Source organism: Oncorhynchus gorbuscha, linkage group LG05 (genome assembly GCF_021184085.1).
Source record: "Oncorhynchus gorbuscha isolate QuinsamMale2020 ecotype Even-year linkage group LG05, OgorEven_v1.0, whole genome shotgun sequence".
NCBI classification, from domain to species: Eukaryota; Metazoa; Chordata; class Actinopteri; order Salmoniformes; family Salmonidae; genus Oncorhynchus; species Oncorhynchus gorbuscha.
Genome location: NC_060177.1, coordinates 33,348,306 through 33,370,855, shown reverse-complemented (window position 1 = coordinate 33,370,855; position 22,550 = coordinate 33,348,306). Strand labels below are relative to the sequence as shown.

General features: G+C 46.5%; 1 protein-coding gene across 2 annotated transcripts in view; it reads left to right on the top strand.

Moving 5' to 3' along the window:
• The window catches only part of LOC124035859 (T-cell immunomodulatory protein-like), a 114,358-nt gene that overhangs the window by 68,506 nt on the left and 23,302 nt on the right, over positions 1 to 22,550 (top strand). The window contains exons 11-14 of one of the 2 annotated variants that reach the window (XM_046349656.1): positions 2,266 to 2,416; positions 3,771 to 3,879; positions 17,850 to 17,893; positions 20,831 to 20,909. In XM_046349656.1, the coding sequence (XP_046205612.1) occupies positions 2,266 to 2,416; positions 3,771 to 3,879; positions 17,850 to 17,893; positions 20,831 to 20,909 (383 nt within the window). The remainder of the gene's footprint in view (positions 1 to 2,265; positions 2,417 to 3,770; positions 3,880 to 17,849; positions 17,894 to 20,830; positions 20,910 to 22,550) is intronic. The other variant, XM_046349657.1, reaches the window with a different exon arrangement.

The following is a 22,550-nucleotide window of genomic DNA, read 5'->3' as shown; positions in this document are numbered from 1 at the left end:
CTGCAGGTCTCTGTGCCCACCCCTGAAGGCTGGCCACTGGGGGCATTCACTCAGACTGGCATCCACAGGGGACAATTCCAGACCGTTGTCTGCCTTATCCGATTTGGAATGAGGGAAAAATACCCTTTTTGTGTTAGGCTTTTACAGCCAAAATGTCCTCAACCACATTTCTAACCCTGTATCAGGCGTGAGATTCTGTGAGCTGCACAGAACATGGGCATTCAGAAGTACGGTAATGCACCAAACTGTTCACTGGAATGATAGACCCGTCATAAAGGCTTTGATGTGCCAAATTCATTAGGGCGTGTGGTGCCACTCCAGAGTGGCATTAGTTAGACCTAGTCATGCCACACATTGGGAGTGACACCACACGCCCTAATGAATTTGGCACATCAAAGCCTTTATGACGGGTCAATCATTCAAGTGAACAGTTTGATGACCAATTTGTGACTTCAATCTGTGTCCAGACAGTGCCTTGTGTTGCTCAGACTTCTTTTAGTTTAACATCTGATGTTAATACAAAGTTCTGGATGGTTATTCTAACAATTTAAAGGCTAATGGTCTGTGTTGGAGAAGAAAATGCAAATGGCCATATTGACTGACAAGGAAAGTCAGAAGCAAACCTTCACTACATGTGTAATTTCACCTATCCTTCCAATCCCTTCCGAAGTGGCTGGTAGACGAAGGCTCCGTACTGGAAGTACAGCAGGTTGTTATTTCAGCAGCTTGGTCTCAAGGTCCTCCCAGTCTGATAGAAGCTGTGCTTTTTTGTTCTGCTAAAATGAATATAGAGACGTGTGTCCTGGTGAGGAGTAGAGAGAGACTGGGCATATAGGGAATGTGTGAGTTTGTCCTCTGGCTTCATAATGTTGAAGGACGTGCTTTGGTGTGTGTGTGTCGGAGTGGGAAACTATCTTCCATCTCAAAGTTTGTTGATCTCTCTCCATCTCGCTAGGCTCTGTGTTGAGCATACCAATGGAACCTCGTTGCGGTGTCACATTTCTCAGTATTTCTGCGACACACGAAGGTGGAAACACATTCTCACTCATACGTTGTCTCTCACACACACACACACACACACACACACACACACACACACACACACACACACACACACACACACACTGCCAAGCTGTCCTCGAGGGTGAGAGTTTCTATCAGCCTCATAGCCGCTGGTTCGCTCCCTTCAATGCTCAAGACGGAGAGGGGGAGAGAGAATGGAAGGAAAAGACAGGCGGAAAATGAGAACATTTTCATGCTGATTCTAATTTTAGGCTTGCTCCATTTCGACACTCCTGATCACTCCGTGTACACGGGTAACCGTCTCGACAGAAAATGGGTACAGGATAGAAGAAAGGGGAAAAAAACACACCTCTAACAAATGTTGGATAATGGTGTGGAAATGAAAGCTCCCCCCCCTCCATTCAAATGGATTGAAATAAGTCTCATGTTTGTATCTCCGACGTAATTGTACAGTGCTACTAATTGCCTATTAGCTGAGTATTGTCTGCCCAGGTCTCTCTGTTGTGTCGTTGCTCCCCTACTCTGTTTTCAGTATAATTCTACTCTTTTTTTTTTTTACCACACTTGTGTTTTCATTTGGGTATTGCTTCACTAATTGATGAGCGTGTTTTATAGTCGATACACAGCGATATCTTCTGTGTGTAAGTTGTCGCAGAGGATACATTGTCCAGGGGAGTCAGACGTACAGCCCAATCCGGGCCCGCGGGTGGTTTGAGTAAAACATTTGAATAAACAAATGAAATACAATTACATTTGTAAAAATTGTGGGGGGAAACAAACTCGATATACATTTAAAATGACTGAACCCAAATGGGAACTGTGTAGGAATGATAATGGACCTACATGCATACAGTTTCTTTACTGTGTCCAGCTCGCTTAAAATCACCAAAATGGAAGGCAGTAGGGGGAATATAAAAAATTCCCAAAAGGATGGCTAGAGGACTAATTTTAGCAAATTTTGACGACAAGGAAATATAACCAATTTTTCAGTGTGGCACTCCAGACCTCGGTGAAGACAGAATGCGGCCCCTGGGGCAAAATGAGTTTGACAACCATGCTCTAGTCAATTTTCAGCTCTGATCACTTATGTTGAAGCCTCTTTCGACGACTACTTTCCTCTGTTGTTTTGTCTGACCTTGTCTGTGTTCCTTTCCGTGTGTGTACAGTATCCATCGATTTAACGCAGGATGTGTTTGTACAGTCCCTAACGGCATCTCTCCCCCTCTGTCCTCTGTGTTGTAGTGGTCAGCAGGCCTTCCTCCTGGAGAATGTTCCGTGTGACAACGCCAGCTGTAGGGATGTGGGCCGCATGTTTCGAGTCCACTGGGACCAGTCTGACCTGGGGGCCATCCCCGGGGCCGCCGTGGCCACCTTCTTCGACATCTATGAGGATGTGAGCACATTCCTCTTTCCTCTCAACCTCTCCTCCTCTCTCTTCACGCCTTGACGTTGTCACACAACCAACAGCTCTGCTGATTTTTTTTTTTAAAGGAAGACAACTGGTGACCTCTGGCTCTCGCGCCTCATCATTAACCAGCAGCGGAGTTGTTACTACCCCAATAGTGACTGGGAAACTGGCAGGCTGGCCGCTGTCAATCACTTTAGAATAGCAGGTTAGATCACCTGACAGTCAAGTTTGTCATGTAGTCTCATATCATCGCAAGGCAGAGTTTAGTAGGATTTTGTTTCAATTTGTATGACAACCCCCACAAATTCCAAATTTGAATGGCACAGAAATCCATTGGGAGTGATTTTCATTATGTCTGCAAGAATTGGCTCTTTTCAATGCATCTTCCAGTATGGTTAGTCTTGTTAATTGTCCTGTTTGTGGGTGGCCTTGGATCCTCTTTTGACAACAGTCTCCCTGAGAGGCTTCAGCCGAGGCTGGAAATGGCACGCTCATAAGGCACTCTCTCCCACGCTGGCCTGCAGATTAGAGCAGCATCTCTCTCCTAATCCCACTCTGGGCCGACGGAAGGGTGTGCCAAGACGAGCATGTCACTGCAGGGCACGACAAGCGCAGGATGCCAGCCCGGCCCTGGCACAGTGTAGCGACAGGGCCTGACAGACGGAGCACGGTCATTGTCCCCCTAGGAGCCCAATCAGCTCACAGCACAGCCCCCCTCTGAGATGAGATGTGTGCGGATGAGATGTGTAGATAAGACAGGTTGGGGCCCAACAGCTCTTCAGGAGATTTGGAGAGTGGGGCTCGGCTGCATCTCAAATCTGGTGGTCTTTTTTAAAATCTTTAAACACACACGTAGCTTTCATCCTGCCCAAGATTCACCATCTGGGACAGCTTAAGTTTTCCTCCACTCCTCCGTGCCCATCCTTCTCCCTGCGAGTGCTGTCTCGCCCTGACTTCACTCCGTCACTGCCTGCCTCCTGGCATCCCTCTCCCTCATTGCCGCGTCCAAGACGGCCTTGCCTTCTTAGAGTTTACATAATCAATGTGTTTTGTTTTGGCTGTGGGATTTATTTATGATGTGTGTTTTAGTGCGGTATACCCTGTCTCCTCGTTTCAGTAGAGGGAGTAGGTATCCATCTCCTATCTCTGGGAGTTGGCTCATTTTCTCTGTAATTCCCTGAGAGAGAGAGCGTGTGAGAGAAGTGCAGATAACTGCTGTAATGGAGGATTTGTCCTCCGTTTATAACGGGGATGAAGTGGTACATCAGAAAAGACCGTCAAAGGAAGCTTTGCCCCCGTTTCCTTTTGTCCGTCATGTATTACCATTTCTCATTTGCAGGGAATATTGGATATGATCGTGCTCAGCAAAGAGGAGGGGAAAGAGGGCTTCGCCATCCACGCTTTGAAGAACAACTTTGAAGCCGACGCGTACTTCGTCAAAGTGATTGGTGAGTCGGAACTTTTCACCTTCTGCTGTTAGCGTGCGTGTGTGCGCATGAGTCCATGTTTGTGAACATCCACATTTGTATGCATGCATTGTATTCCTTTTCTGTGTGCATGCCTTTGTTTCTCTCCAGTTATGTTTAGACTCGACAGTTCTGTTTGAACATTTTAATGTGAATCTCCCCTTTTCCCCACTGCATAAAAGTTTTTTTTTAAATGAATGCACTCCCCTCAACATAAGGGGGGCAAAGAGTTTTTTTTCTATCGGACTGTTTTCAGGATATCACAAGGATGTCCTCATTTCCTGAGACAAGAGTCGGCAGCGGTGTATACGCTCCGTTGACTGCAGGCTACATCCCTATTAGTTTGCATTAGACAACAGCACACGCATCGATACAAACACGAATGACTGCAGGGCATGCATCTCCCAGCATCCTTTGGGTGTTTTAACTGAACTTTTCACCTCCATTCCTCTATGTGGCTCCCCTCCCCAGCCTACAAGAAAAAGTAGCAGTGTGGCTGTAGTGATGGCGGACATTTGGGAAGCTGACATTTTTGGAAAACGGAAAGTGTCCCCTAAAAAGCTACTTTCATGCCATTTTAATCCTGCCTGCTGCGTTTTAATTAAAGGAAAAGCACTTATTTTCTTCTCCTTCATTCTCTCTCCCTCACAGCCCCACTGGTGGGCTTTTTTTTGGAGCTATGACTGCTCCTCTGCCTATAACATCAGGCCCAGACACAGAGACAGACTTGCACACATACACATACACTCCCTCAACTCACACGACTGACCCCAGGAGGATTTTTCCACTTCTCTTTTCTGAGCTGTTGGTTGTTTCTCTTCAGTAAAACACTGATAGATAAGGAGTGTGCTGAAGTTGTCAAGTGGCCCGGAGATGGAGGAAGCACTCTGGTAATTAACTATGAATCTCAAACTGCTCCCAGGCTGCCTGTGCCCTCTTTCTCCTGCTGTGGCGTACAGTACACGTCAAGTGGCCCGCTGCTTTGTGCATGCTTGCGTGCCTCTTGACGACGCGCGCCGTGAACCCAGAGAGACGAGCGCCGTCCGCCTATTGCTCTAACGTACTCCTCCCGTCTGCTAGAGCGCTCAGCGCAGCGTGGATATCCTCCCCTTTACAATCCAGTCTTGGTGTCACACAATAACACACTAGTGGGCATGCAGGCATGCACTCTGCTGTCTCGCAGTTCGGCTGTGACTGTTTGAAACGCGAGCCGCGTCTTCCTTCCCGCCCAGCCCTCAGCAGGAAGAAAGCCTGTGAACGTAGTAATGGTCGGAGGTGTTTAAGAAGGATTAGGTAAACTGTGTTTGGGTGCAGAGGGAAGATGGGCCCGGGGTTCACTCACAGTCTGACTGTGTTGTTGTGGTGAACAGAGGGACGGTGTCAGGGTTAGAGAGGGAGGGAACGGGAACATGTGAAGGAATTTAAGGTTGGGATTGACTGACAGACTTGTCAGTGTTGAACATTGAAGAAGGTGGACATTGATGGAAGAGGAGCAGGTGATCTGGCCTAATGGAAGTCCATTCAGGACGACAGTTTCTGGGGTTCTACCAACATGCAATCAATAATGGATGGGGTTTTGTCGCTGCCAGTCCATAGGGTGTTTTTTGACAAGGCTCAGACCCGAGCAACCCCACCCTCCTTCCCTTGTTGGTGTGTCGTACGTCAGGAGGTGGCGGCCCCCCTGGTGGCGGGGGCTGCTTTCCGCCGGCTTCAGATCCCCCGAGCTCTTATCGAGCGGCCTCGCTGTGGTATTGACTTTAAGTCTGGGTCACTCGCGGGATGAAATGATAAGATATGGTCCAGGGTGGGACCCAGAGACACAGCTAATTTCTGTATTCAGTGCCCAGCCTAGGCCTAGGATTGATCTATTTAAACTCCTCTTCAAACGGCGCCTGCCTCTGGTTCGTGAGACTCCGGTGCTATTATGGTTAACGTGCCAGCGCCTGGTGCTCTGCAGGTCACTGGTCTGCTGGTCTACTGGTTTGCCCATCTTAATCTTTTATTTTTATTGGCCAGTCTGAGATATGGCTTTTTCTTTGCAACTCTGCCTGGAAGGCCAGCATCCCGGAGTCGCCTCTTCACTGTTGATGTTGAGAATGGTGTTTTGTGGGTACTTATTTAATGAAGCTGCCAGTTGAGGACTTGTGAGGCGTCTGTTTCTCAAACTAGACACTCTAATGTACTTGTTCTCTTGCTCAGTTGTGCACCGGGGCCTCCCACTCCTCTTTCTATTCTGGTTAGAGACAGTTTGCGCTGTTCTGTGAAGGGAGTAGTACACAGCGTTGTACCAGATCTTCTGCTACTTGGCAATTTCTCTCATGGAATAGCCTTCATTTCTCAGAACAAGAATAGACTGACGAGTTTCAGAAGAAAGTACTTTGTTTCTGGCCATTTTGAGCCTGTACTTGAACCCACAAATGCAGACTTTTTAAAATTGATTTCACCTCTAATTAACTAGGCAAGTCAGTTAAGAACAAATTCTTATTTACAATGACGGCCTAGGAACAGTGGGTTAACCTCCCCGGCAGGTAGCCAAATGCTCCAGATACACATCTAGTCTAAAGAAGGCCAGTTTTAATCAGAACAACAGTTTTCCAAAATGTTTTTTTAATGATCAATTAGCTTTTTAAAATGATGAACTTGGATTAGCTAACACAATGTGCCATTGGAACACCTGTGTGTGTGTGTGTGTGTGTGTGTGTGTGTGTGTGTGTGTGTGTGTGTGTGTGTGTGTGTGTGTGTGTGTGTGTGTGTGTGTGTGTGTGTGTGTGTGTGTGTGTGTGTGTGTGTGTGTGTGTGTGTGTGTGTGTGTGTGTGTGTGTGTGTGTGTGTGAACGTCCCTTTTTCAGGACCCTGTCTTTTAAAGTTAAGTTGTAAAGGGTTTAAACACTGTTTCCTATGCTTGTTCAAGTAACAATTACTGAACATGCACCTGTGGAACGGTCGTTAAGACACTGACAGCTTATAGATGGTAGGAAATTAAGGTCACAGTTATGAAGACTTAGGACACTAAAGAGGCCTTTATACTGACTCTGGAAAACACCAACAGAAAGATGCCCAGGGTCCCTGCTCATCTGCATGAACGTGCCTTAGGCATGCTGCAAAGAGGCATGATGACTGCAGATGTGGCCAGGGCAATAAATTGCAATGTCCGTACTAAGACAGCGCTACAGGGAGACAGGATGGACAGCTGATCGTCCTCAAAGTGGCAGACCACGTGTAACAACACCTGCACAGGATCGGCACATCCGAACATCACACCTGCGGGACAGGTACCGGATGGCAACAACAACTGCCGAGTTACACCAGGAACGCACAATCCCTCCATCAGTGCTTGGACTGTCTGCAGTAGGCTGAGAGAGGCTGGACTGAGGGCTTGTAGGCCTGTTGTAAAGCAGGTCCTCACCAGACATCACCGGCAACAACGTCGCCTATGGGCACAAACCCACCGTCGCTGGACCAGACAGGACTGGCAAAAAGTGCTCTTCACTGACGAGTCTTGGTTTTGTCTCACCAGGGGTGATGGTCGGATTCGCATTTATGGTCGAAGGAATGAGTGTTACACCGAGGCCTGTACTCTGGAGCGGGATCGAGGTGGAGGGTCCGTCATGGTCTGGGACGGTGTGTCACAGCATCATTGGACAGAGCTTGTTGTCATTGCAGGCAATCTCAATGCTGTGCGTTACAGGAAAGACATCCTCCTCCCTCATGTGGTACCCTTCCTGCAGGCTCATTCTGACATGACCCTCAGCATGACAATGCCACCAGCCATACTGCTTATTCTGTGCGTGATTTCCTGCAAGACAGGAATGTCAGTAATCTGCCATGGCCAGCGAAGAGCCCGGATCTCAATCACTTTGAGCACGTCTGGGACCTGTTGGATAAGAGGATGAGGGCTAGGACCATTTTCCCCAGAAATGTCCGGGAGTTTGCAGGTGCCTTGGTGGAAGAGTGGGGAAACATCTCACAGCAAGACCTGGCAAATCTGGTGCAGTCCATGATCAGGAGATGCACTGCAGTACTTAACGCAGCTGGTGGCCACACCAAATACTTACTGTTACTTTTGATTTTGACCTCAACCCTTTGTTCAGGGACACATTATTCCATTTCTGTCAGTCACATGTCTGTGGAACTTGTTCAGTTGATGTCTCAGTTATTGAATCTTGGTATCTTCATACAAATATTTACACATGTTAAGTTTGCTGAAAATAAACGCAGTTGACACAAGGAGTCGCTAGTGCACGATGAGCCAAGTAAAGCCAAAACCTCCTCTAACTCAGGCGGCGACCCAGGGAAGATGATTCCCAGCCGTTAGGGGAGACGAGGATCCATCTATCACAGAAAGTCAGAGATCTGTTTTGACTGAAGAAATAGGCAGTGTGGCACTGCTCTTACAATGTTACAAGTATTTACTACACTGAACTAGCCGAGTTCAGCAGGAAAATCCCCCTGATCTACCAGGTGATTCATAAAAAGACAAGAGACATTGAGAGTCAAAGTAGAAACGTTAGAAAGGGGTTGCAGAGATGTTGTGGTGTCGGTGGGTGCGTGCGTGTGAGTGACAGACCGACCAGAACAATGTGAGCTGATTTATGTTCTCCTCCTCTCGAGTTGAGATGCAGATTCGCTGCATTGAGGAACATCTGCAGGCTTTGTTTAGTCCAGTACACATCCTCCTTTCCCTTTCTCTCTCCGCCTCTGCCAAGCTGTCAGTCAGGAAGTATCCGCCCTCGCTCACATTTTAATTCAGCTCAACAGATGAGGGAGCTTTCATAGAGACATTGCTCTTCGCTCTCTTTTGGAATTTCAAGACACAAGTCCATATTTCTGGAGGTTTCTCTGCTGGTTTATTGGTTAATTCTGCATTTAGTGTGTAATGTCGAGTGGTGAATTAAAGTATACAGAATTAAACTAAGATAGGCAGCACGTGTGAAGTGCTCAAAAAGGCAAATATCAAATGTGAGAAGAAGATTTGGAAAACAAGGATATAGTATAAAAATATATTGATTACTGTGTTTCCCCTCTCCAATAGCTGTCAATCTGACACAACTTTGAAAGTACTTCCAGTGTTATCATTTTGCTGAAGTAAACTATTCTCCCATGTCCAGTAGTCATCCATTCACTTTGCTCTTAAAGGTCTTCTGTCTACTCCACCACCCTCACATATAATAATACATCTCCGGGAGTACAGATGGAATATTTCATTTCATGTCTGCAGCCTGCAGATGATTGACAGCTAATGCGTGTCCTTCAAATAAGCCTCAAACAAAGGTAGTTGAATGATGTCAGAGCAGCAAGCGAGGTATGACCATGACTTACCATTAGATCAGTCCGACATGACAGATAACTAGACTTCAAAACCGTCTTGGAAGAGATTGACATTATGCACACACACACACACACACTTTTCCTTTGTGGATTACTCAACTATGAATGAGCAGTGGGTAGAAAGACTGTGTGCGTGCGTTATGATTGTGTGTGTGTGGCGGCAGGTAGCCTACCAGTTAAGAGCGTTGGGCCAGTGAAAGAAAAGGTCGCTGGTTCAAATCCCCGACCCGACTAGGTAAAACATCTGCCTGTGCCCTTGAGCAAGGCACTTCACCCTAATTGCTCCTGTAAGTCGCTCAGGATAAGAGAGTCCGCTAAATGACTAAAATGTCAATGTAAACGTGTGTCGCTGCCTGTCTGGCAGACAAGAAGCCTAGAGTCAGCACCAGCCGAGATTAGGCCTTGAGGAAAAGGAAAGCAGCACCTCGGACTGCTCAGCTGTCAGTGTAAGATTGCTCATTGATTTAAATTTGTAGCCACTGGCATGGCGTGGTGACATGACGTGTCTTCCCCCTGTCAAGAGGCAGCCAGCCCAGCTCCGTGTGTGACGTCATCTGACAGCTTGGATTGGCTCTTCTTTTCTTGTGACGTTGGCTTGGTTTCCATAGTTCCCTATGGATTTGTTTTTATGATGATGATACGAAGGTGATTTCAAATGTGGGAGCCGTCAGACAGCACCCAGAGGGTAGGATCTGGAGGGACTGGACTGGTGGAGGATTTGGACCGTTGGACCTGGGAAGACAGTTGTCAACCCAGATCAGCTACAGACACTGATGCATGTACCCTGCTGTTCTGTTAGCTCCACTCTACAGTCCTGGAACAGAGTCTCATTCAGAGCACATCAACAGCACCGTGCAGCTCTGAATTATGGTGCTGTCTGATTACAGGTCAATCTGATGCAGCCAAGAACAGAGGGAGGGCATCTCCTACTGCTCTCATTAGGATGTCAGAGATAGCTCAGACAGCTGCCCTCACCTGTGTGTGTGTGTGTGTGTGTGTGTGTGTGTGTGTGTGTGTGTGTGTGTGTGTGTGTGTGTGTGTGTGTGTGTGTGTGTGTGTGTGTGTGTGTGTGTGTGTGTGTGTGTGTGTGTGTGTGTGTGTGTGTGTGTGTGTGTGTGTGTGTGTGTGTGTGTGTGTGTGTGTGTGTGCACATGATGTTATTTCCTCCGAGCCATGCTTTGTGTTCTGCTCAATGAGGCGGAACGATGAACCGGACCCTCATTCCCTTATCAACCCGTCTGTCTGATAAGTCTACAGCCCATGCACCGGCCTGACGGCAAAGTAGCTACATGCCACCTCTTAAAACATTGCAGCATGATAGCAGTGTGACATATATCCTAACACCACAAGAAATCCCACCTAACTCATGGCGACAGCCAGCAACTGAGATAGCGAAGTTCTCATTCTGCTGCATGGTCCCTCGCAGGCATAGACATTCAATGAACCCAAAAGCCTTCTCTCCAAATGCCTCAGTGAATGTCTGTTGACGATCATGTGAAGCCCTCTTGAAGATGTCATAGTTTGCAGTGTATAGAATCCCTTATCTCTACTATAGGCTATATGAAGCTCTTGGACAAAGCCCTGGCAATAAAGAAGCGCATTATCCATCAGATGAATCCATAAAAAGCTCATCAAAAACATATCAGGTCTTTTGAATGTTTATTTATTCTCCTCTAAAGCTGCTCTCTTAGCCCGACCCTGTGAGTTCTGTATGTCCCACACTTCACTTTAGACTGGCACATCATTAGAGGGCACTCACTCTCTACAGATAGAGGATCTTAATTTGATCACTATTGTGTTGCTGAGAATGCAAACGTGCCGTGAAATTTGTGTTTTAAAAAGGCTTCTAAAATTTGTCATTTCCACTTAGAAATGTCATACTTGATTTGCCCTAATGTAAAATGTCGTAACCCCTACAACAATGTCCATTAAATATAATCCACATAATAGTTCACATTTCCTGTTGCTGCAGGATTATTTTCCTGCTGTAGCAAACTGGATCAAATTAAGATCCTACATCTGTGCACACAAAGAACACAAACACACACTAGTAGACAGGCCCAGGCGTACGCAGGCAGAATACACTGACATACCATTTCATCCTCCACGTCAGTGGGCAAGTCCTGCTGGGGAGCTGCCGACAGCATTGACATTGCCCTTGTCGCAGCTCCCTCTGACAAATAGCTCTATCCAAAAGAGTAGAGGCAGCAGACCAGCCTCTGTGTGCACAGTTGTGGATTTCTGGATAAACTCTGAATACTTACTGTGTTAGCAGTCCCAGGTCTGTATGTGACCCTTACTTTGCTACCTGTTGCGTGCGAGTTTAATGAATGACAACAGAGGAGAAAAAGCGAGCTGTGAAGTAAGACCGGGTTCTTAGAAGGCAGGGGGGGTTGCTCTGTGAGAGTCAGAGGGAGAGTTGTCTATCTTAGCACACAGAGAAGCATCCACATCCTGGAGCAGTAGACTCATGGCCAGTGATTCGTGAAGGACAGCGGCGAGGCACGCTCCCCGTCTCGGTCTCTCTCCCCGAGCCACACATCACTGCCTGCGTCAGGCACTTTATGGAGTCTCTATGTCAGCGCCATTGATTGGATTTACCCATTCTACTAACCAATTTACGGCACCACACGCTCACAGTCCCCATAGTCCTTTAAACAAGCCAGAGAAGATGTTGCACTAGCTCCTCTTTATAGTGGCCACGAGTGACTCAGGATCACATCTGTGCTATGAACACTTAGAAAGAGAAGGGGTTTGTAATCCAACCTCTACACCATGGGTCAGTGTGGATTGGAATTAACTTGGCGTTCTGGGAACTTGGCATGGTGAGAATAGTAATACAAGTTCCAAAAATCGAAATTAATTTTGAGAGGATAGCCTTAGCTATATGAGATCGGTTCAACCCCAGCAGAGACTGGGTCAGTATTGCGCATGGTTTTCAATGAGCAAACAGAAACACCCTTCTGGGTATAGAGGCCCCGTGTTTTATGATCTATTGACCTGCTCTGTCCTCTGTACACGGCTGACAGGTGTTAGACCTGATCCCAGGCCCCGGTTTCCCAGAAGCATGTTAAGGCTAACTTCATCGCTAGAACAATTGAGCTCAATGGTTTCAACAATGAACGTAGCCTGGGAAACCGGGCCCAGGTCAATGTTTGATCAGATAGATATCTGCATTCTCATGTCCTGATTAGGGCTGTAACCGATGAAATCAGCAGCAGCAGAACATATACCTTTCAACATGGGCAGTATCGATCCCATCAACCACAGAGGTATAGCCCCCTGAACCCAATGAATTGCTCCACGTGGAGGTCAAAGGGCCTCATCTCAGGGCCTCCCGAGTGGCGCAGCGGTCTAAGGCATTGCAGTGCTTGGCGTCACTACAGATCCGGGTTTGATCCCGCTAGCGACTCTTGTGGCGGGCCGGGAGCATGCATGCTAACACTGTTGCCTGGCGTACGGTGTTTCCTCTGACACCTTGGTGCTGTTGGCTTCCGGGTTCAGCGAGCAGTGTGTCAAGAAGCAGTGTGGCTTGGCAGGATCGCGCTTCGGAGGACACACGGCTCTCTACCGTCGCCTGTCTCAAGTCCGTACTGGAGTTGCAGCGATGTGACAAGAACGTAAGTACCAATTGGATAACACGAAACACGTCCTTCAGTTCCATACGGTACGGCTACACGGTCCAACAGCGACGGTCGGTTTCTGGGACTAAGCCTAGTAGCTCTAAAAAGGAATGACTTTCATGTGTTTACTTTTGAATGGGGTTGTGCGTTTACTTTTGAGTGGGGTTGTTTGTTTATCTGCATTACGGAGTCCAGTCAGCGAGCAGCAGCAGTACAGGATGCATGGTGGTAGATCCCAATTAAAGAAGTATTCAGTTCAACTTCAATGTGCAAATTACCAGCGCCAGCTAATTAGTATGCTAATGTATTAATTCCTCTTATTGCTGATTTAAGAATTCAGGATTGTTTTCCTTGCTGCTCCATATGCACACAAATACCCAAATACACTTCCCCTGCAGCTTAATATTGAGCTGATTTATTCTCTGTTTATTTTACTACCCTTTTTTTTTCTTCTCTTGGTATTTTTTCCTCTTTTATTTACAGTGCAATTTTATTTAAAAAAAATATATATATATATTTCATCTTTTTTATTTAAACAGGTAGGCCAGTTGAGAACAAGTTCTCATTTACAACTGCGACCTGGCCAAGATAAAGCAAAGCAGTGCGACAGAAACAACAACACAGAGTTGCGCATGGGATAAACAAACATACAGTCAATAACACAATAGAAAAATCTATGTACAGTGTGTGCAAATGTAGTCAGATTAGGGAGGTAAGGCAATAGGTAGGCCTTAGTGGCAAAATAATTACAATTTGGCATTAACACTGGAGTGATAGATGTGTAGATGATGATGTGCAAAGAGAGACCCCGGGGTGCAAAAGAGCAAAAAATAATAATAAATATGGAATGGGGTAGTTGGGTGGGCTATTTACAGATGGGCTATGTACAGGTGCAATGATCGGTAAGCTGCTCTGACAGCTGAGTCTTAAAGTTAGAGAGGAAGATATGTCTCCAGCTTCAGTGATTTTTGCAATTTGTTCCAGTCATTGGCAGCAGAGAACTGGAAGGAAAGGCAGCCAAAGGAAGTGTTGGCTTTGGGGATGACCAGTGAAATATACCTGCTGGAGTGCGTGCAACGGGTGGGTGTTGCTATGGTGACCAGTGAGCTGAGATAAGGTGGGGCTTTACCTAGCAAAAACTTATAGATGACCTGGAGCCGGTGGGTTTTTGCGACGAATATGTATGCGAGGGCCAGCCAACAAGAGCATACAGGTGGCAGTGGTGGGTAGTATATGGGGCTTTGGTGACAAAACAGATGGCACTGTGATAGACTATATCCAATTTGCTGAGTAGAGTGTTGGAGGCTATTTTGTAAATCAAATCAAATGTATTTATATAGCCCTTCGTACATCAGCTGATATCTCAAAGTGCTGTACAGAAACCCACCCTAAAACCCCAAACAGCAAGCAATGCAGGTGTAGAAGCACGGTGGCTAGGGAAAACTCCCTAGAAAGGCCAAAACCTAGGAAGAAACCTAGAGAGGAACCAGGCTATGTGGGGTGGCCAGTCCTCTTCTGGCTGTGCTGGGTGGAGATTATAACAGAACATGGCCAAGATGTTCAAATGTTCATAAATGACCAGCATGGTCGAATAATAACAAGGCAGAACAGTTGAAACTGGAGCAGCAGCACAGTCAGGTGGACCGGGGACAGCAAGGAGTCATCATGTCAGGTAGTCCTGGGGCACGGTCCTAGGGCTCAGGTCCTCCGAGAGAGAGAACGAAAGAGAGAATTAGAGAGAGCATATGTGGGGTGGCCCGTCCTCTTCTGGCTGTGCCAGGTGGAGATTATAACAGAACATGGCCAAGATGTTCAAATGTTCATAAATGACCAGCATGGTCGAATAATAGTAAGGCAGAACAGTTGAAACTGGAGCAGCAGCATGGCCAGGTGGATTGGGGACAGCAAGGAGTAAGTCGCTCTGGATAAGAGCGTCTGCTAAATGACTTAAATGTAAATGTAAAAATGTCAGGTAGTCCTGGGGCATGGTCCTAGGGCTCAGGTCAGTTGAAACTGGAGCAGCAGCATGGCCAGGTGGACTGGGGACAGCAAGGAGTCATCATGTCAGGTAGTCCTGGGGCATGGTCCTAGGGCTCAGGTCCTCCGAGAGAGAGAAAGAAAGAAGGAGAGAATTAGAGAACGCACACTTGGATTCACACAGGACACCGAATAGGACAGGAGAAGTACTCCAGATATAACAAACTGACCCTAGCCCCCCGACACAAACTACTGCAGCATGAATACTGGAGGCTGAGACAGGAGGGGACAGGAGACACTGTGGCCCCATCCGAGGACACCCCCGGACAGGGCCAAACAGGAAGGATATAACCCCACCCACTTTGCCAAAGCACAGCCCCCACACCACTAAATGACATTGCCGAAGTCAAGGATCGGTAGGATAGTCAGTTTTACGAGGGTATGTTTGGCAGCATGGGTGACGGAGGCTTTGTTGCGATATAGGAAGCCGACTCTGGATTTAATTTTGGCTTTGAGATGCTTAATGTGAGTCTGGAAGGAGAGTTTACAGTCTAACCAGACACCTAGGTATTTGTACAATGATTCCTCCTTTAAAAGTTGTCATACTGCGGCACACCCTGCGTGCTGCTGCAGCATTCTGTGGCACGTCATTTAATTCTCAGCTATTTCTTCTGTTACTGCAAGTTATTGCTAATTTGACCACCAAAGGGCATGTTTGAGAAGCATTTGATAGTATTCCGTATTGGCATTACCATTTAAAAACTTATTTGTAATAACATAGTATATGGGATTGATTTTAAGAAATGAGGCTTAATTAATTTGATTCATATTTTGGTGTTTCCATTCAGAGAGAAATTGTCCGTTTGTAAATTCAGACCGTTTCCCTCTCGGAGTGCACACTGGACATTCGGGTCGAGGAGTAGGGTTTATTTGAGCATTCTGGCCTTACAACGGTAGTCAAGCACCCAAGTTAACATTGGCTAGCTACTTCCAGACACAAATGAGATCACTCTGACCATTTTACTCGCCCTAACAGAGCTGGTAAGGCCGTCGTTTTGAAGTAATCGCGAAAAAACAGGCCTTATTTTCGTGCATTTTTCACCCTGTCAGCTCCTATTAGTTCTATTGAGCACCGTGGCACCAACTTGCCTTCCGAATGTTCTATTCCCAGCTTATTGTTCAACGTCACAATGCCCGCTTCTCTATTGTTGGCAATGAGACCTGCTCACGTTGCTTTATAGTTCAAATGTAAACAACAAAATGTCAACAACAAAAATAATATTGGAACTATGCGGTCTTCCCATTGTTTCCTATGTGGGGAAATATAGGCATGTCTGTCTATTTTGCCAAATATCTTGCAATGTGTATTTTTGGATTTTCTTCAAGTTGGGTGTAACCGGTGTGAAATGGCTAGCTAGTTTGCGGGGTGCGCACTTATAGCGTTTCAATCGGTGACATCACTCACTCTGAGACCTGAAATTAGCTGTTCCTCTTGCTCTGCTTTTGTGGAGCGATGGGTAACAATGCTTCAAGGGTGGCTGTTGTCTATGTGTGCAGAGGGTCCCAAATGCATAATGAGTGCTCTAACTCCTCCTTGTGGTGGTCTGGAGCAATGAAGCCGTGACGCTGGGTACCTCTAAGTCCCGCGGTGTAAGCTCGCAACTTTTAAAGGAGGAACCATTGTAGTTGTCCACATATTCTAAGTCAGAATCATCCGGAGTGGTGATGCTAGATTGGCGGGAGGGTGCGGGCAGCAATCGGTTGAAGAGCATGCATTTAGTTTTACTAGCATTTAAGAGCAGTTGGAGGCCACGGAAGGAGTGTTGTATGGCATTGAAGCTCATTTGGAGGTTTGTTAACACGGTGTCCAAAGAAGGGCCAGATGTACACAGAATGTTGTTGTCTGCATAGAGATGGATCAGAGAATCACCAGCAGCAAGAGCGACGACATATATACAGAGAAAGGACTTGGCCCGAGAATTGAACCCTGTGATACCCCCATAGAGACTGCCAGAGGTCCGGACAACAGACCCTCCGATTTGACACACTGAACTCTGTCTGAGAAGTAGTTGCTGAACCAGACGAGGCAGTCATTTGAGAAACCAAGGCTATTGAGTCTACCGATAAGAATGTGGTGATTAACAGAGTCGAAAGCCTTGGCCAGGTCGATGAATACGGCTGCACAGTACTGTCTTTTATCGATGGCGGTTATGATATCGTTTAGGACCTTGAGCGTGGCTGAGGTGCACTTCGGAAACCAGATTGCATAGTGGAGAAGGTACGGTGGGATTCGAAATGTTTGGTTATCTGTTAACTTGGCTTTCGAAGACTTTAGAAAGGCAGGGCAGGATGGATATAGGTATTTTACAGTTTGGGTCTAGAGCGTCTCCCCCTTTGAAGAGGGGGATGACCGGGGCAGCTTTCCAATCTTTGGGGATCTCAGACTATACGAAATAGAGGTTGAATAGGTTGGCAATAGGGGTTGCCAACCTTTTGGCGGATAACTTTAGAAAGAGAGGGTCCAGATTGTCAAGCCGGGCTAATTTCTAGGGATCCAGATTTTGCAGCTCTTTCAGAACATCAGCTATCTGCATTTGGGTGAAGGACAAGTGGGGGGGCTTGGGCAAGTTACTGCGGGAGGTGCAGAGCTGTTGGCCGGGGTAGGGGTAGCCAGGTGTAAAGCATTGCCAGCCGTAGAAAAATGCTTATTGAATTTCTCGATTATCGTAGATTTATCGGTGGCGACAGTTTTTCCTAGGCTCGTGCAGTGGATAGCTGGAAGGAGGTGCTCTTATTCTCCATGGACTTTACAGTGTCCCAAAACTTTTGGGTAATTACTGCTACAGAATGCAAATTTCTGTTTGAAAAATCTAGCCGTGGCTTTCCTAACTGACGTTAACCGTACAGTGTCTAACTCATCGAGCCGTGTTGTTAGTCACAGACAACTCCCACACTGCATGGGATTGTGTAGGACAAATAAAATCCCTGTTGCTTGCTAATCAGTCTTCCTTTTCTCCACCTCAGTGCTCAGTGGACTCTGTTCTAACGACTGCCCGGGAAACGTCAAGGTAAGACTAGTGTCTCTGTGTATTGCGCATGCGTCGTAACGCAATGAAAAAAAGATTGCCGTGGAGATATTGAAATGAGAAAAAAAAATACAAATTCTAGAATAATTTTTGAGAGAGTGAAAAGGCTTATCTTGTAACTAGTGAGTCGGGCCATCTTGGTCCTGTAAGAGCGTCTGCTAAATGAGTAAAAATGGAAATGTCCCCAGAGCTAGTGAGGGACAGGCTTGGTGCTGGTCCTGTCGTCGTGTTTGTTTGGGTTGTTTGCCTCTCTACTGTGTGTCCGCTCACACTCACCCCACCATTGCCTGACTCAGCCGGGTGATTGATGGAGCCCATGTCTGGAGCTTTGGGCTGTTTTCTCCGCTCTCCTCCTCCTTAAGTCCCTCACATCCATCACTCTAACCCTCTTCTGTCCGTCTGTCTTCCCGCCTATTGTCTCGTTGTCTGTCACTATCCACCTCCCTTTGGTTTCCACAGAACCTTTGTTCAATTTCCAATCGCAGTACTGTACAACTGTTCAGTCTGATGAAGCTATAGGCCTACATGCAATGTATAATACTGTACTGTGTGGGAGGGTCTGTCGGTGTGGGAGCCTGGCTGCATTCTCTAGCAGCCTGCCATAGCGTTTCATTAGGCTGTTAAAACCGAGGCAGACAGAAAGCTCTCTTCATTAGGCGTCATCGGCCCATAATGAAGAGATCATACAGTCTCCATATGACCACTCCGTCATTTACTGCTCCTCAGAGCCCCACCCCCGCGGCATGCTGAGAGAACCGTCTCCCCACAGTACTAGTGGTGGGTGGGAAAAATTGGATATGATTTTTTGACGATGTGTCGTTTTGACAATATTGCAGTATTATTTTTGCACTCGTTAGCTGTACTTGAACCAAAACTCCAGTATGTTTCCTTCCTAACTTGTTTTCCGACTTCGTTTTAAATAGGGAGCCAAATGGTTTAACACTTTTATTTCCATGGCTGATCAAAACTCTATTCTGTCTCTCTGCAGCAGACATATGATGAGCAATACGGTTGAACATCCAATAGCAAAGAAATCACAGTATCGAATCGCAATACATATAGAACCGTGTGAATCGCAATACATATGGAATTGTGGGAATTGTGTGAATCGCAATACATATGGAATTGTGGGAATTGTGTGAATCGCAATACATATGGAACTGTGGGAATCGTGTGAATCGCAATACATGCACTGAGTGTACAAAAAATTAGGAACACCTCCCTAATATTTAGTTGCACCCCTTGTTTCCCTCAGAACAGCCTCAATTCGTTGGGGCATGGACTCTACAAGGTGTCGAAAGCGTTCCACAGGGAAGCTGGCTCATGTTGACTTCGGTGCCTCCCACAGATGTGGCAAGTTGGTTGGATGTTCTTTGGGTGATGGAACATTCTTGATACACACAGGAAACCGTTGAGCGTTGATTTAAGTACCTTTGAACTGTTGAGTGTGAAAAAACCCAACAGCGTTGCAATTCTTGACGCACTCAAATCTGGCACCTACTACCATACACTGTTCAGAGGCACTTAAATCTGGCACCTACTACCATACACTGTTCAGAGGCACTTAAATCTGGCACCTACTACCATACACTGTTCAGAGGCACTTAAATCTGGCACCTACTACCATACACTGTTCAGAGGCACTTTTGTCTTGCCCATTCACCCTCGGAATAGCACACATGCACAATCCATGTCTCAAGGCTTAAAAATCCTTCTTTTACCTGTCTCCTTCCCTTTCATCTACACTGATTGAAGTGGATTTAACAGATGACATCAATGAGGGATAATAGCTTTCACCTGGATTCACCTGGTCAGTCTATGTCATACAAAGAGTGGGTGTTCCTCATGTTTTGTCCACTCCGTGTTTCTTATCGGCACCAAAGTATCGTGATAATATCATATCGTGAGGTCCCTGGCAATTCCCAACCGTACACTGTAGAGCTGATGACGGCCACAGAGGTCAGGGCTCTCTCAGATAGGAAACCCGGAGAAACAGTTGGGTGGGTCAAGAATTGTGAAAATCCTTTACCAAGCAGCCTTGACTCAGTCCAGGGCTACACTGCAGTTTGTTAGGGCAGTGGATTTCATCCCAAGCCGTTTTAGTGGCAACTTGTGTATCATGAAGTCTAGCGTTTATGTGGCTTTGGAGTGCAACAACTTGAGAATAAAATTGGTTGTCGTTTAAAAAAATATATATAATTCAGTACATATCTTTAAATGGCTACCTCAATGAGAAGGACCTTTCAGAAATCTGCTCAGAGGTGGTACTGCATCGGTGACTGGTATCTATGGTAACCCATCCAGAAGATGACAATAGGCTCTAAATCAGAAGGTGACCTAAGTTCATGTACGATCACTCTGTCCAGGCCTAAACTTTCCCCAGTCCTCCCTTGAAGACACAGAGAAAGCTACATAGCATAGGCCTAATTTACTTTTCCCAACCGTTTAAAAATTAATCTCCGATTCGCCACATTGTGCCTTTCATTAGCATTTTGAGGGATTACCAGGAGCAGTGGGGAGGACTGCATAATGCAGAGGATGTGATGGAGCTGGCTGTGATGTCAGGCTCACTGTAGCCTGTTCTCAGTCTGCCGGAACCTGTGCTTTATTTCACCCAGAGGACAGCTCTAGCTTCTTAGAGCTGCCGGGGTTTGCACCCAGATCCCCATTGGCTTCAGAAAGGTCAAGGAGGGTTCGCACACGCTCTGTACACACAGCCAAAACCTCCTGAGGCGAGCCATGGAAGGGGACAGATGTCTGTGTTAAGACTTTGGCGTCTGTGTTGAGAATTAAATGGTGGAGGATCAGTCGTTTCAGGGATAATGGATCCACTAATGTGTGTGTGTGTGTGTGTGTGTGTGTGTGTGTGTGTGTGTGTGTGTGTGTGTGTGTGTGTGTGTGTGTGTTGTGATCTTGCAGCCGTTTGGTGTGAACCAGCCTGGACCGTACGTTAGCTACACTACTGTGGACTCCAACGGCTACCTGAAGAACGCCTCGGGTAAGTCCAACATGGACAGATACTGTGTACAGTTGACAGTCGGCCAGCCGTCTTGCACAGGCTTTCTGGCAATAGTGCAGATTGGGTGGGCCGTCAGCCATGACAGTTGTTCTATTGGGAATGGGGTTGAATACAGACTTCCCCTCTACTTGGAGGTCATAATATCTGTGCTGCGGTAGCAGGTCTGAGTGACGGGGCTGTGGTGTGGTGTTGGTCAGTATGTGTGTGTGTGGGTGAGAGGCAATTTTCAGGGCTGTAGCCCCAGGGGTTTAATTGAAGCCTGGCTTCTGTGTTTGCCCAGACAATCGCCCTGTTGCCCATCTCACCGGAGGTTATCTCACCGCCCAGCCTGATAATGTTGACACAGCGCGTTTCCTGCTAGAGAAAGGCATGATGGGTAGAGGGCTATTGGTTTGCTTGCTAAGAAACGGCGGGCTTTGTTGCTGTGCTCTTTGTTAGGAGGTTGAAATGGAGAAGGAGAAGAGCCTCCTGCCTTTGGGAAAAATAAAAGTGATTTGATGAAAAAGAACCGAGCTATACGTCCGAGATAACGTTTCAAGGGCTCAGTGAAGAGGAGGGTGAAAAAATAGAGTTCTTAACAAAGATCTGTAGGAAAGGTTCTGTGTCTACGTCTGTGTGACTGGGTGGCTTGGAGGCAGAGGTGGAATTGCCACGTTCTGGGTCACTCAGTCAGGTCCCCTTCATCAGAAAGGCTTCAACACAATGACAGAATTTCTCTAATGAAGCTAGCCGCATTCCTCAATACAAAGCTATACCGTAGGATTTATGGAATGTGGTGGTTTGTATTGTCGCGCGTAGCAAAATCACTTAGCCAGCCAGAGTAACAATCAATGTCAGACTGAGCTATTTAACCTGAAAATTGGTTAAAATGGCTGAATTTTAAGTACACACCTGCACTGTGAAGTGGTCTTTACACCCAAACTAGACATTACACCATGACCCATTCAGTCTCATTGTTCAACACCTGAGAACTGAACTGATAGACAACCAGCGTTACACTTTTGTTAATGAAGTGTTTTGGACCTGCCCATGTTGGTCCGGTCCGAGGTGTGACTGGTGCCAGTGAAGAGCAGGCCAGCTAAAGCCTGACTCGGGGAGGTAGTTCTGTTGCCTGGACAGGACAGATGAGTTGAATTAGTCCTAATGTCTCCCCCGCTGTCTCGAGGATGTGACAAGGCCATTTCAAAGACAAAATTGTAAAATGGCTTCGAGGACAGACGTTATTTTCAGAAAGCTGAGGAATGGATTCAAGCATTTGCAAGATTTCCTCAGTGAGTAATTCCATCTATTAAAAAGCCTTGGTTCTGTTCACCATTTTTTATTTTATTTATTTTATCCATCGTCTGTGTGTGTCTGGGTCTCAACGATGAATAGGACAGCAAGGCCTAAAAAGCAGAGAATCTATTTGAGTATCTAGCTACATTCTGTTCTAACCCACTAAAGGAAAATGCAACAATACAATCATCATTTTGAGAAGAACACTCTTCCCTCACTCCTCCCTCTCTGTGACAGGACCCCGTTTATTGGGGCAAGAGAATAGATCAATCAGTCCACAAGGAGTACAATCAAAAGAACCACAGTCAGAAAGCCCTCTGTCTTTCCAAAGAGTTTGTTTATTGT